At 68.9% G+C, this 12,211-nt stretch overlaps 1 protein-coding gene across 1 annotated transcript; it reads right to left on the bottom strand.

Annotated features, from left to right (window-relative positions):
- Window positions 1-2,057: 2,057 nt before the first annotated feature.
- Window positions 2,058-7,737, bottom strand: COPZ1 (COPI coat complex subunit zeta 1). Its single transcript, XM_063359282.1, has 9 exons — window positions 7,525-7,737; window positions 5,468-5,536; window positions 5,089-5,170; window positions 4,877-4,968; window positions 4,503-4,558; window positions 3,446-3,523; window positions 3,244-3,295; window positions 3,079-3,117; window positions 2,058-2,151 (listed from the first exon to the last, which is right to left on the bottom strand). The coding sequence occupies exons 1-9, from the start codon at window positions 7,540-7,542 to the stop codon at window positions 2,104-2,106; spliced, it is 534 nt and encodes a 177-aa protein (XP_063215352.1). The 5' UTR covers window positions 7,543-7,737; the 3' UTR covers window positions 2,058-2,103.
- Window positions 7,738-12,211: the final 4,474 nt, after the last annotated feature.

Below are 12,211 nucleotides of genomic sequence, written 5' to 3'. Positions count from 1 at the left end.
GGCAACGGGACCCGGCAACGATGACCTGACAATGGTTCCCCAGCAACGGGAGCCAGCAACCGCACACGGTGACGGTACGTGGCGACGGCTGCCTGGCAACGGTACCTGGCGGTGGTTGCCTAGCAACCACCCGCACCCGGCAACGGGCCCTGGCAGCTGCACCCAGCAACTGAGCCCAGCAACCGCCCCCGGCAACGGCACCTAGCAACCGCCTCAGCAATGGTACCTGGCAACCATCTCTAGCAACGGCACCTAGCAACGGTACCTAGCAACCATCGTAGCAACGGTACCCGACAAAGGTACCTAGCAACAGCACCTGGCAACCGTCCCTAACAACAGCACCTAGCAACGGCACCCAGCAACCGCCCTGACAACGGTACCCGGCAACGGCACCTAGCAACCACCCTAGCAACGGTACCCAGCAACCGTCCCTAGCAACGGTACCTAGCAACCATCCCTGGCAACTGTCTCTCAGCAACTGTCCCCCGGCAACAGCCCCCCCCCCGCCATCCCCCCCGCCCCCCCCAGCTGCTTCTCGGGCTCAGCGATTATTTTTTTAACTGGAATTGGGATATTTGGCAGGAAAACGATGAGCCCCCCCCCACCACCCCCCACCCCCCGGCCCCACTGCACAACTCCCGCGGGGACGGGGAGACCCCCAGCGCCCCGGGGCGGGGTGGGGGGATCCGGAGGGGGGGGGGGGGGATCCCCAGTGCTCCTCCCCCAACCCCCCCCCGGCACCTCAGGGATCCGCTAAGCAATCAGTGATGGCTCGCAGGGAAGGGAGCCCACCCCCCCACACACCCCCCCCCCCAAGGGTGCCCCCCCCCCACCCCACCCCAGGGTGTCCCCCCACCCCTCCCCAAGCCATGACCTCTTGCACTGAGGGCAGCGAGCCCCGCACACGCCCCGGCGGGGGTGGGGGGCACCCATCACCCCCCCCCCACACACCCTGGGGCCCCCCCTCTGGGCCCAGCCCATTGCAATAATGCGGGGGGGCCGGGGCACCCCCCACCCTGTAAATAGCAGCCCCCCCCCCCCCCCCGCCTTTCCTCCCCTCTGCCCCGGTACTGCCCCACAAGCACTGTGCCCCCCCCCCCCCCCCCAACCCTGGTACTGCCCCATCACTGTGCCCCCCCCAATCCTTAGTGCCCCCCACTATCACTGTGCCCCCCCCAAACCCAGCATCGCCCATCACTGTGACCCCCCCTCATCCTTATCACCCCCCCATTGTGCCCCCCTCCAAACCCAGCATCACCCATCACTGTGACCCCCACCTCATCCTTATCACCCCCCCACTATCACTGTGCCCCCCCCCCCTTTACCAGCTATCACTGTGCCCCCCCTTATCACTACAGTCCCCCCCCATCCTTACTGCCCCACAACTGGCACTGTGCCCCCCCCCCAAACCTTGCACTGCCCCCCCTCACTGCACACACCCCCCCCCCCCAATTCCTTATTGCCCCCCACCCCCACTTGGCACTGGCCCCCCCCTTTCTTGCCTCCCCCCCCCCCCCCCCAAGTCAATACTGTGATCTAAGCAAAGCAATAGCAGGCGGGGGGGTGAGGGGGGGGACAGGGTTGGGGGGGGGACGCACAGAGCCCTGTTACCCTCCCCCGCATCTGCCTGTCCCCATGTGTCCGTGTCCCCCCCCCCAGCTTTGCCCCAATAAATGACGAGGTTTGAGCCTGAGGTCTCTCGTGTCCGGGGGGGTTTTGGGGGGGGGGGGGGGGGGGGGGTCGGGAGGGTCCATGTCCCCCCAGGTGTATCCCCATGTGTCCCCCCCCCCAGCACACACATGTCCACACGCATCCATCACACAGGTGTGCCCCCCCCCGCGGTGTCCCCAAGCACACGCGTGTGTCCCCACATGTATCCCCGTCCCCCCCCAGCTCCAGGCAGGTAAGGAGCACCCTAGGGACCCCCCCTCACTGAGGAGGGGGCAGGGGGGACACACCAGACCAACCCCCCCCAAGCCATGGACACCTGTGTCCCCCCCCCAAACTGGGGCGGGGGCGGTGGGCGGCGCAGGGAGAGACGAGGCAGCAGACGGGCGGTGGGGGGGGGCTGGCATGTTGTGGGGGGACCGGGGGGGGGCCACGCTAACGCAGCAGCGACCACTTGATCTGCTCCTTCGCCGACTGCAGCACCTGGGGGGGGGGACACACAAAGTCAGGCACAGGGCACCCATGGGTGTGAGGGAGGGGGGAATGGGGGCACCTGTGGGGACGGGAGATGTGGGGAGCTGGCCCGGGGGGGTCACTGGGGTGTTGGGGGTGAGGGGGGTGGGGGCAGGGGGACGCAGGTGGCACTTGGGAGGCACCCACAGACATGGGGAGGGACATGGAGGGGTGGGGGGACTCAGGGGACACCCAGGTGGCACGGGGTGGGGGCATGGGGGGCTATGGGGAGGGATATGGGGACACTGGGGGCAGCCGGTGGCACCTGGCGGGGGGGCACGGGGGTCATGGGAGGGATATGGGGACACTAGGGGACACCCAGGTGGCACCTGGGGGGCACACGGGGGGCTATGAGGACACTGGGGGCACCCAGGTGGCACCCGGGGGGGGCATGGGGGGCTGTGGGGAGGGATATGGGGACACTGGGGGCGGCTGGTGGCACCTGGGGCGGGCATGGGGGGCTATGGGGAGGGATATGGGGACACTGGGGGCGGCTGGTGGCACCTGGGGGGGGCATGGGGGGCTATGGGGAGGGATATGGGGACACTGGGGGCGGCCGGTGGCACCTGGCAGGGGGGCACGGGGGTCATGGGAGGGACATGGGGACACGAGGGGACACCCAGGTGGCACCTGGGGGGGACATGGGGGGCTGTGGGGAGGGATATGGGGACACTGGGGGCAGCCGGTGGCACCTGGGGGGGGCACAGGAGGCTACGGGGAGGGATATAGGGACACTGGGGGCAGCCAGGGACACCCAGGTGGCACCTGGGGGGGGCACGGGGAGGGATATGGTGACACTGGGGACAGCCACAGGCCCCTGGTTGGTGGGTTCGGGGTGGGGGGGGAGCACTGCCAGCCGCAGGGGGGGGTCCCGGGGTTGGGGGGGTCGAGCCCTACCTGCGAGACTGTCTGCTCCGTGAGGGGCACGTCCTCGCCCTGCAACACAACACACCGGGGGGGGAAAAGGTGGGTGCCTGGGGCGGGGACAGAGGGGGGGGACACCCATCGCCCCCCAGCACCCCCCTCCCTTCCTCAACCACCGCCCCCCCCCCGCCTCCGTACCCGCACGGCCACGCGATGTACCACTTGTTGGGGGTCGCTCTCCAGGACGACGCTGCGGGGGGCGAACAGAGACCCATCAGCATCCAACACCCACCCCATACCGCCCCCCCCCGGGGCTTCTGGGCACCCGGGGGGGGGGATGACAAACCCTGGGCGGGGGGGATGGACATGGGCCCCTGGGGGGGGGGACACACACACTCACCCGCCATCCACGATCTCGTCCACGGCCAGGAAGAGCCCCTCCATGTTCTCCAGCAGCGCCCGCTTCTCCACGTTCTTCCTGGGGGGGCCCTGCCGGCTCAGCACCCACACCGCCCCCCAACCCCGCCACCACCAGCAATGGGACCCCCCCCAGCCCCCCAAGTGCCCGCTGGGCCCCTCGGGATGTGCCTTCTGTGTGCCCCCCCCATGCCAGGGCCTGGTGGGACCCCCTGGAACCATGAGTTCCCCCAGGACCCTGCGTGCTACCCCCCCAGGAATATGGGTGCCCCCAGGACCCACAGATACACCCCCCCCAGGACCCATAGGTGCTCCCCAGGACCCACAGGTGCCCCCCCCAGGACCCACAGGCATGTGTCCCCCTCCCAGGACCCACAGGTGCCCCCCAGGCTCATGGGTGTCACCCTCAGGCCCACGGGTTCCCCTCCCAGGACCCATGGCTGACCCCCAGAACCCACAGATGCCCCCCCCCCAGGACCCACGGGCATGTGTGTGTCCCCCAGGACCCACGGGTGTCCCCCCAGGACCCATTGTGTGCCCCCCAGGATCATGGGTGCCACCCTCAGGCCCACGGGTTCCCCTCCCAGGACCCATGGCTGACCCCCCAGGACCCAGAGATGTCCCCCCCAGAACCCATGGGCATGTGTGTCCCCCCCAGGACCCACGGGTGCCCCCCCAGGACCCATGGCTGACCCCCCAGGACCCACAGATGCTCCCCCCCCAGGACCCATGGGCATGTGTGTCCCCCCCAGGACCCACTGTGTGCCCCCCCAGGATCATGGGTGCCACCCTCAGGCCCACGGGTTCCCCCCCTCCCAGGACCCATGGCGCACCCCAAGCACCCCCCCCCCAGGACCCACAGGTGCCCCCCCAGGACCCATTGAGTGCCTCCCAGGCTCACAGATGCCACCCCCAGGAGCCACAGGTGCCCCCCCCCCAGGCCCCATGGGTATGTCTCACCCCCCAGGCCCCACAGCTGACCCCCAAGCACCCCCCCCAGGCCCCATGGGTGTTTTTCCCCCCCCCAGCACCCATCGTACCGCAGCATCTGGCTGAGTGAGTCGAAGAGGCAGTTGAGGACGGCCGTGAGCATCAGCTGGGGGACAGCAGGGTCAGGCGGTGGCACTGCCACCCCAAGGTGGGGCCCCCCCCCCCCCGGCCCCCGCAGCCTGATGGCACCTTTTGTGTCCCCTCCCTCCCCGGGGACCTTTCTGTGTGTCCCCTCTGTGTCCCCAACCCCGGTACCCCAAGGTACCCCCCCTGCACATCTTGTTCTCCCAGCCTGCCACCCTCCGTGTCCCCAACCCACCACTCCTGGGTGTCCCCAACCCACCACCCTGGGGTGTCCCCCCCTCCCCTGGCACCCCTGGGGGTGTGTGTGTCCCCCCCGCCACCCTCAGGTGTCCCCAGCCACCTCGTTCTCGTGGGAGCTGCCGATGACGTAGAAGTAGAGGTCGATGCTGCTCTTGTAGACGACGGTGAGTCCCTCCAGCAGCGCGATCTCGCCTGCGGGGACAGCCCGGTGTCACCCCCCTGGGACTCCCCCCCGCACGGCCCCGCCATCCCCGTGGGGGTGGCAGCCCCCTCCCCAGGGGACACGGGTGTCCCCGTCCCCGAAACACGCACTGTCGGTGCGGTGGGTCTTGTTGAAGATGTTCTTCTCGAAGGCTTTCTGCTCCTTGGCGCTGGGGTAGGTGTCGTCGTAGTACTGCGGGGACAGTGGCACTTGGGGACCTGGGCCACTCCCCCCCCGCCCCAAGGAGCCCCCTCAACCCCGCTCTGGGCCACCAACCCTGTCTCCATGTCCCTGTCCCTGCCCCACGTCACCAAACCTGCCTTTATTCATGTGCCACCCCGTTTCCCTGCCCTGTATCGCGTCCCAGGGCCCCCAGTGCCACCAAGTGTCCCCACACCTGTGTCCCCTTTTCCCACACCTCCCTGAGGCAGTGTCACCATCCCTGTCCCCGTCCCCTGCGTGTCACCGTCACCCCCCCGTCCCCCTCACCTTGGCAAAGAGCCGGTCCCCATCATTGTCCAGGATGATAACGGCTTTGACGGTGTAGAGGGACGGCTCCTGCGGGGACACGGCCACCGTCACCCCGCTGCCACCCCATTCCTGGGGACAGGGGCACCCCCCGCCCAGCGAGGGGACACCCCATGTCACCACCCCACCCCCGTGTCACCCGAACTCCGCCTTGGTGGCACCGAGGACATCAGGAAGGAGCCTGTGTCTGGCACCCCCAGCCTGGCGAGGGGGTCCTGGGCGGCAGCCACCGCAGGGCCAGGCCGGGGGGGTCCCTGTCCCCGTCCCTGTCCCCATCCCTGTCCCCGTCCCCGTCGATCCGGGTGCTCCCGAGCTCCCGGGACCAAGTTCTGTGATGCACTGACTGCCCGTAGCCACAGCCGGAGTGTAGGACAGAACCTCGCCCCGGGCGCTGCCAGGCCACCGATGGCCACCCGTGGCCACCATCGACAGCCGCCACCACCGACAGCCACCCGCAGCCACCACGAAGGCCACCCGCAGCCACCATCAAGGGCCACCCGCAGCCACCATCGAGGGCCACCTGCAGCCACCACCGACGGCCACCATCAAGGGCCACCCATGGCCACCACCGATGGCCCCCGCCACCCCCAACCCCAGCAGGGACCCTGCGGTCACCGCCAGAGGGGACAGTCACCCACCATCCCAGGAATCGTCACCCCACGGGCAGGACCCCGGGGCGGGGGGCACTGCCACCCCCATGGGCAGGCAGCAGCCCCCCCACTTGCACCCCCCTTTTGCCCCCATTTCATCCCCCATTTCCCTCCAGTTTCCCCCAGTGCCCCCCCATTTGCCCCCCTCATTCCCCCCCGTTTAATCCCCCATTATACCCCCCCCAGTTACCCCCAGCGGCACCCCCCATTTGCCCCCTCAAGACCCCCCCCATTCACCCCCATTGGCAGCCCCCCCCTTGCCCCACTGCCCCCCCACTGGCACCCCCCACTCACCCCTCCATTCCCCCCCATTGGCACCCCCCATTTACCCCAATTCCCCCCCATTCACCCCCCCAATTTACCCCATTGTTACCCCTAGTTTGGTCCTGTTGCCCCCCCCCCCACCATTGACACCCCTCATTTACTCCATCGACACCCCCCGTGGACACCATTTCCCCCCACCGACGCTCCCCCTTTACCCCCCCATTGCCCCTCATGTACCCCCATTTACCCCCTCACTGACCCCCCATTCACCCCCATTGGCAGCCCCCCCTTTACCCCACCGCCCCCCCATTGGCACCCCCCCTTTACCCCCCCATTGCCCCTCATGTACCCCCATTGGTGCCCCCATTTACCCCCTCACTACCCCCCCATTTACCCTCATTAGCAGCCCCCCCAATTACCCCATTGCCCCCCCCTTGGCAGCCCCCATTCACCCCCATTGGCACCCCCCATTTACCCCACTGCCCTCCCCCCTTGGCACTCCCCATTCACCCCCCATTCACCCCACTGTCACCCCCCCTTTACCCCCGCTGCCCCCCCATTTACTCCCACATATTCCCCCCCCATCTACCCCCATTGGAAGTCCCCCAATTACCCCACTGGCGCCCCGCATTTACCCCCCCCATTCACCCCCAATAGCAGCCCCTCATTTACCCCATTGCCCCCCGCATTGACACCCCCCATTCACCCCCATTTACCCCACTGTCATCCCCCCCTTTACCCCCGCTGCCCCCCCCCTTTACCCCCCGTTGCCCCTCATGTACCCCCATTGGTACCCCCATTTACCCCCTCATTACCCCCTCATTCACCCCCAATAGCAGCCCCCCATTTACCCCACCGCTCCCCCCTTGGCACCCCTCATTTACCCCCCCATTCACCCACTGTCACCCCCCCTTTACCCCCGCTGCCCCCCCATTTACTCCCCCGTTGCCCCCCACCGCCGCCCCTCCTTTCCCCCCCGCCATTCCCTCCCACCGGCGACCCCATTTCCCCCCTCGCTGCTCTCCCTCCGAACCCCCGGGCCCCTCCCGGCCCCCCATGGCCCCCCATGGCCCCCATCTGCCCCCCGGCCCCGCCGCCCCCTACCAGGATCAGCGCCTCCATTTTGCGCTCGCCGCTGCCGACGTGGAGCCGGAAGAGAGGCCGCCGCTCATTGGCTCCTCGGCTGCCAATCACCCTCCCCGGCACCGCCCCTCCGGGCTGACTGGCCGAGCCCGCGCCCCATCCGACCAATCGCCGCGCAGCTTCGCGCGGAGGGCGGGCCGGCCTTTCCCGCCCTCCCCCAGGCGACCGCTGATTGGAGCCGCTTCCCGTCCGTCACCGCTGCGCGGCGCTCCCGGAAGCCGGGGCGGGGGGGGAGGGGGGGGGGGCGGTGCAGTTCCCATGGTGACCAGGGAAGCGCTGACGTCACCCCTTTGCCGGTTTCGCTCTGGGAAGCGGAAGCGGAAGCGGAAGCGTTTCCCTCTCGGCGCTTGGCCACACCCCCACAGGGTCACGGCGCGCGATGGGCGGGGTCAGCTGTGACCTTTGGCTTCTCGGGTCAGGGGTCAGGAGGGGACATGGGGGGACGCGGGGACACGAGGGGGCCTGAGGGGGACATGGGGGGATGTGGGGCGACACGGGGACGTGGGGGGGACATGGGGAGACACTGGGGGGACGTGGGGACGCGGGGACGTGAGGGGGATGTGGGGCAACGTGGGGACATGAGGGGACATGAAAGGGACATGAGGGGGACATGGGGACATGGGGGGACATGAGGGGACATGGGGGATGTGGGGTGACTTGGGAAGAGCAGGGGACATGAAGGGGACATGGGGACACGCGGGGACCTGAGGGGGGACGTGGGGGATGTGGGGGGACATGAGGGGACATGAGGGGGACATGGGGGATGTGGGGTGACTTGGGGACATCAGGGGACATGAAGGGGACATGGAGGAGCACTGGGGGGACGTGGGGACACGAGGGGACCTGAGGGGGACGTGGAGGATGTGGGGTGACCTGGGGACATGGGGGGACATGGGGACATGAGGGGACATGAGAGGGACATGGGGGATGTGGGGGGACATGGGGGGACTGGGCGGACGTGGGGGACTTTGGGGGACACGAGGGGGGGGACACCAGGGGACATGGAGGGATGTGGGGACATTAGGGGATGGGGGGGGACGTGAGGGGACATAGGGGGATCGGGGGGGACATGGGGGATGTGGGGCAACACGGGGACAAGGGGGGGACACAAAGGGACCCAGGGGGACATAGCGGGGACAAAGGGACAGGGGGGGCGTGGGGGGATGCAGGGGGGCATGGGGACATGGCGGGGGACATGAGAGATGGGGGGGAGTGGGGGGACACCCGCCCGTGGGGTGTCACTGGGGGGGTGACAGTGGCCCTTGGGGTGTCACCGGAGGAGCGGAGCCACCATGGGGGGGTGACAGTGGCCCTCGGGGTGTCACTGGGGGGGTGACAGTGGCCCTCAGGGTGACACCGGAGGAGCGGTGTCACTGGGGGGGTGACAGTGGCCCTCAGGGTGACACCGGAGGAGCAGTGCCACCATGGGGGGGTGACAGTGGCCCTCGGGGTGTCACTGGAGGAGCAGTGCCACCATGGGGGGGTGACAGTGGCCCTCGGGGAGACACCGGAGGAGTGGTGCCACCATGGGGGGGTGACTGTGGCCCTTGGGGTGTCACCGGAGGAGTGGTGCCACCATGGGGGGGTGACTGTGGCCCTCGGGGGTGACACCAGAGGAGCGGTGCCACCATGGGGGGGTGACAGTGGCCCTTGGGGTGTCACTGGGGGGGTGACAGTGGCCCTCAGGGTGACACCGGAGGAGCGGTGCCACTGGGGGGGGTGACAGTGGCCCTCGGGGTGTCACCGGAGGAGCGGTGCCACCATGGGGGGGTGACAGTGGCCCTCGGGGTGACACCAGAGGAGCGGTGCCACCATGGGGGGGTGACAGTGGCCCTCGGGGTGTCACTGGAGGAGCGGTGCCACTGGGGGGGGTGACAGTGGCCCTCGGGGTGACACCGGAGGAGCGGTGCCACCATGGGGGGGTGACAGTGGCCCTTGGGGTGTCACCGGAGGAGCGGTGCCACCATGGGGGGGTGACAGTGGCCCTCGGGGTGTCACCGGGGGTGGATGACAGTGGCCCTTGGGGTGTCACTGGGGGGGTGACAGTGGCCCTCGGGGTGACACCGGAGGAGCGGTGCCACCATGGGGGGGTGACTGGCCCTCGGGGTGTCACTGGAGGAGCGGTGCCACCATGGGGGGGTGACAGTGGCCCTCGGGGTGACACCGGAGGAGCGGTGCCACCATGGGGGGGTGACAGTGGCCCTCGGGGTGACACCGGAGGAGCGGTGCCACCATGGGGGGGTGACAGTGGCCCTCGGGGTGACACCAGAGGAGCGGTGCCACCATGGGGGGGTGACAGTGGCCCTTGGGGTGTCACCGGAGGAGCGGTGCCACCGTGGGGGGGTGACAGTGGCCCTCGGGGTGACACCGGAGGAGCGGTGCCACCATGGGGGGGTGACAGTGGCCCCTGGGGTGTCACCGGAGGAGCGGTGCCACCATGGGGGGGTGACAGTGGCCCTCGGGGTGACACCGGAGGAGCGGTGCCACCATGGGGGGGTGACAGTGGCCCTCGGGGTGTCACTGGAGTAGCGGTGCCACTGGGGGGGGGTGACAGTGGCCCTCGGGGTGACACCAGAGGAGCGGTGCCACCGTGGGGGGGTGACAGTGGCCCTTGGGGTGTCACTGGAGGAGCGGTGCCACTGGGGGGGGTGACAGTGGCCCCTCAGGGTGACACCGGGGGTGGATGACAGTGGCCCTTGGGGTGTCACTGGGGGGGTGACAGTGGCCCTCGGGGTGTCACCGGAGGAGCGGTGCCCCCGGGGGGGGATGGGCCCGGGTGCCCCGCGGGGGGGGCGGATGCCCTGGGCCCTGCTGATAACGCCCGGGGGGGGGGAGTGTCCCACGTGTCCCCCCCGTGTGTCCCCGCATCCCCGGGGCTGGCAACCGCTGGTGGCTTCCGGATGCCTGGGGCCCGCGGGGGGGGACAGGGGGACAAGGGGGGGGCGCAGGAATGTTCTTGTCGTTGCCCCCTGTTCCCTGTCCCCTCCCCGTGTCCCCACGTCCCTCTGGCCCCAGGAGTGTCCCCATGCCCCCCCCTTCCCTGTCCCTGTGTCCCCATTGATGTCCCCGTGTCCCCCCTTCCCCTGTCCCCCTTGTCCCTTTGACCCACCAGTGTCCCCATGTCCCCATCCCTGTCCCCATGTCCCCTGGTTTTGCCCCCTTGCCCCCCCCCTTTCCCCATCCCTGTGTCCCCATGTCCCCCAAAAATGTCCCCATGTCCCCCCCTCCCCTGTCTCTGTGTCCCCATGTCCCCATTGATGTCCCCATGTCCCCCCTTCCCCTGTCCCCCTTGTCCCTTTGACCCACCAGTGTCCCCATGTCCCTTGTTTTTGTCCCCGTGCCCCCCCTTTCCCCATCTGTATGTCCCCATGTCCCCCCCCTCCCCTGTCCCTGCGTCCCCATGTCCCCATCCCTGTCCCCATGTCCCCTGGTTTTGTCCCCTTGCCCCCCCCTTTCCCCATCCCTGTGTCCCCGCGTCCCCCTTTTCTGTCCCCCTGTCCCCGAGTCTCCGTCCCATGTCCCCCAGCCCACCCCCACGTCCCCTCTCCCTGTCCCCCCACGCTTCCCCCCCCGCCCCGGGTTCCTGTCCCCCCTCCCCCGTTGTCCCCAGTGTGTCCCCAGGGCGGGCACCCGCTGGCAGCGGGCGGGGGCCACGCTGGGGGCTGGCACTGCTGGGCCTGGCCCGTGGCCCCACGTCCCCACAGCACGGACACCAGGTGGGTCCCGGCACCGGGGGGCACACGCGTGTGCAACGGGGGGGAGGCGTGTGTGGGGGACGGGCGCACGCGTGTGCGCAGGGATCGGGGTGTCGTACCTGTGTGTGCCTGGGGGTCGGGGTGTCGTACACGCGTGTGCGCAGGGATCGGGGTGTTGGTACACGTGTGTGTGCAGGGATCGGGGTGTTGTACACGCGTGTGCGCAGGGATCAGGGTGTCGTACATGTGTGTGCCTGGGGGTCGGGGTGTTGGTACACGCATGTGCGCAGGGATCGGGGTGTTGTACACGCGTGTGTGCAGGGATTGGGGTGTCATACACGCGTGTGCGCAGGGATCGGGGTGTTGGTACACGCGTGTGCGCAGGGATCGGGGTGTTGGTACACGCGTGTGTGCAGGGATTGGGGTGTTGTACGCGCGTGTGTGCAGGGATTGGGGTGTTGTACATGTGTGTGCGCAGGGATCGGGGTGTTGGTACACGCGTGTGCGCAGGGATCGGGGTGTTGTACACGCGTGTGTGCAGGGATCGGGGTGTTGTACATGCGTGTGTGCAGGGATTGGGGTGTCGTACACGCGTGTGTGCAGGGATTGGGGTGTCATACACGCGTGTGTGCAGGGATCGGGGTGTTGGTACACACGTGTGTGCAGGGATTGGGGTGTTGGTACACGCGTGTGCGCAGGGATCGGGGTGTTGTACACGCGTGTGTGCAGGGATTGGGGTGTCGTACACGCGTGTGTGCAGGAATTGGGGTGTCGTACACACATGTGCGCAGGGATCGGGGTGTTGGTACACGTGTGTGTGCAGGGATTGGGGTGTTGTACATGTGCGTGCGCAGGGGTCGGGGTGTTGGTACACGTGTGTGTGCAGGGATTGGGGTGTTGTACATGCGTGTGTGCAGGGATCGGGGTGTTGTACACGCGTGTGCGCAGGGAGC

The sequence above is a fragment of the Chroicocephalus ridibundus genome, chromosome 24, assembly GCF_963924245.1.
Source record: "Chroicocephalus ridibundus chromosome 24, bChrRid1.1, whole genome shotgun sequence".
In the NCBI taxonomy this organism is placed as follows: Eukaryota; Metazoa; Chordata; class Aves; order Charadriiformes; family Laridae; genus Chroicocephalus; species Chroicocephalus ridibundus.
Note: the sequence above shows the minus strand (reverse complement) of the source record. Positions and strands in the feature narration are given on the sequence as shown.

What these genes read in the sequence shown, in the direction of transcription:
- COPZ1 (XM_063359282.1), bottom strand. An exon ending in GACGAGATCGTGGATGGCGG is followed by an intron (nt 3,296 to 3,445) that starts GTGAGTGTGTGT and finishes CGCCCCCCGCAG; the next exon opens with CGTCGTCCTGGAGAGCGACC. An exon ending in TACATCGCGTGGCCGTGCGG is followed by an intron (nt 3,118 to 3,243) that starts GTACGGAGGCGG and finishes GTTGTGTTGCAG; the next exon opens with GGCGAGGACGTGCCCCTCAC.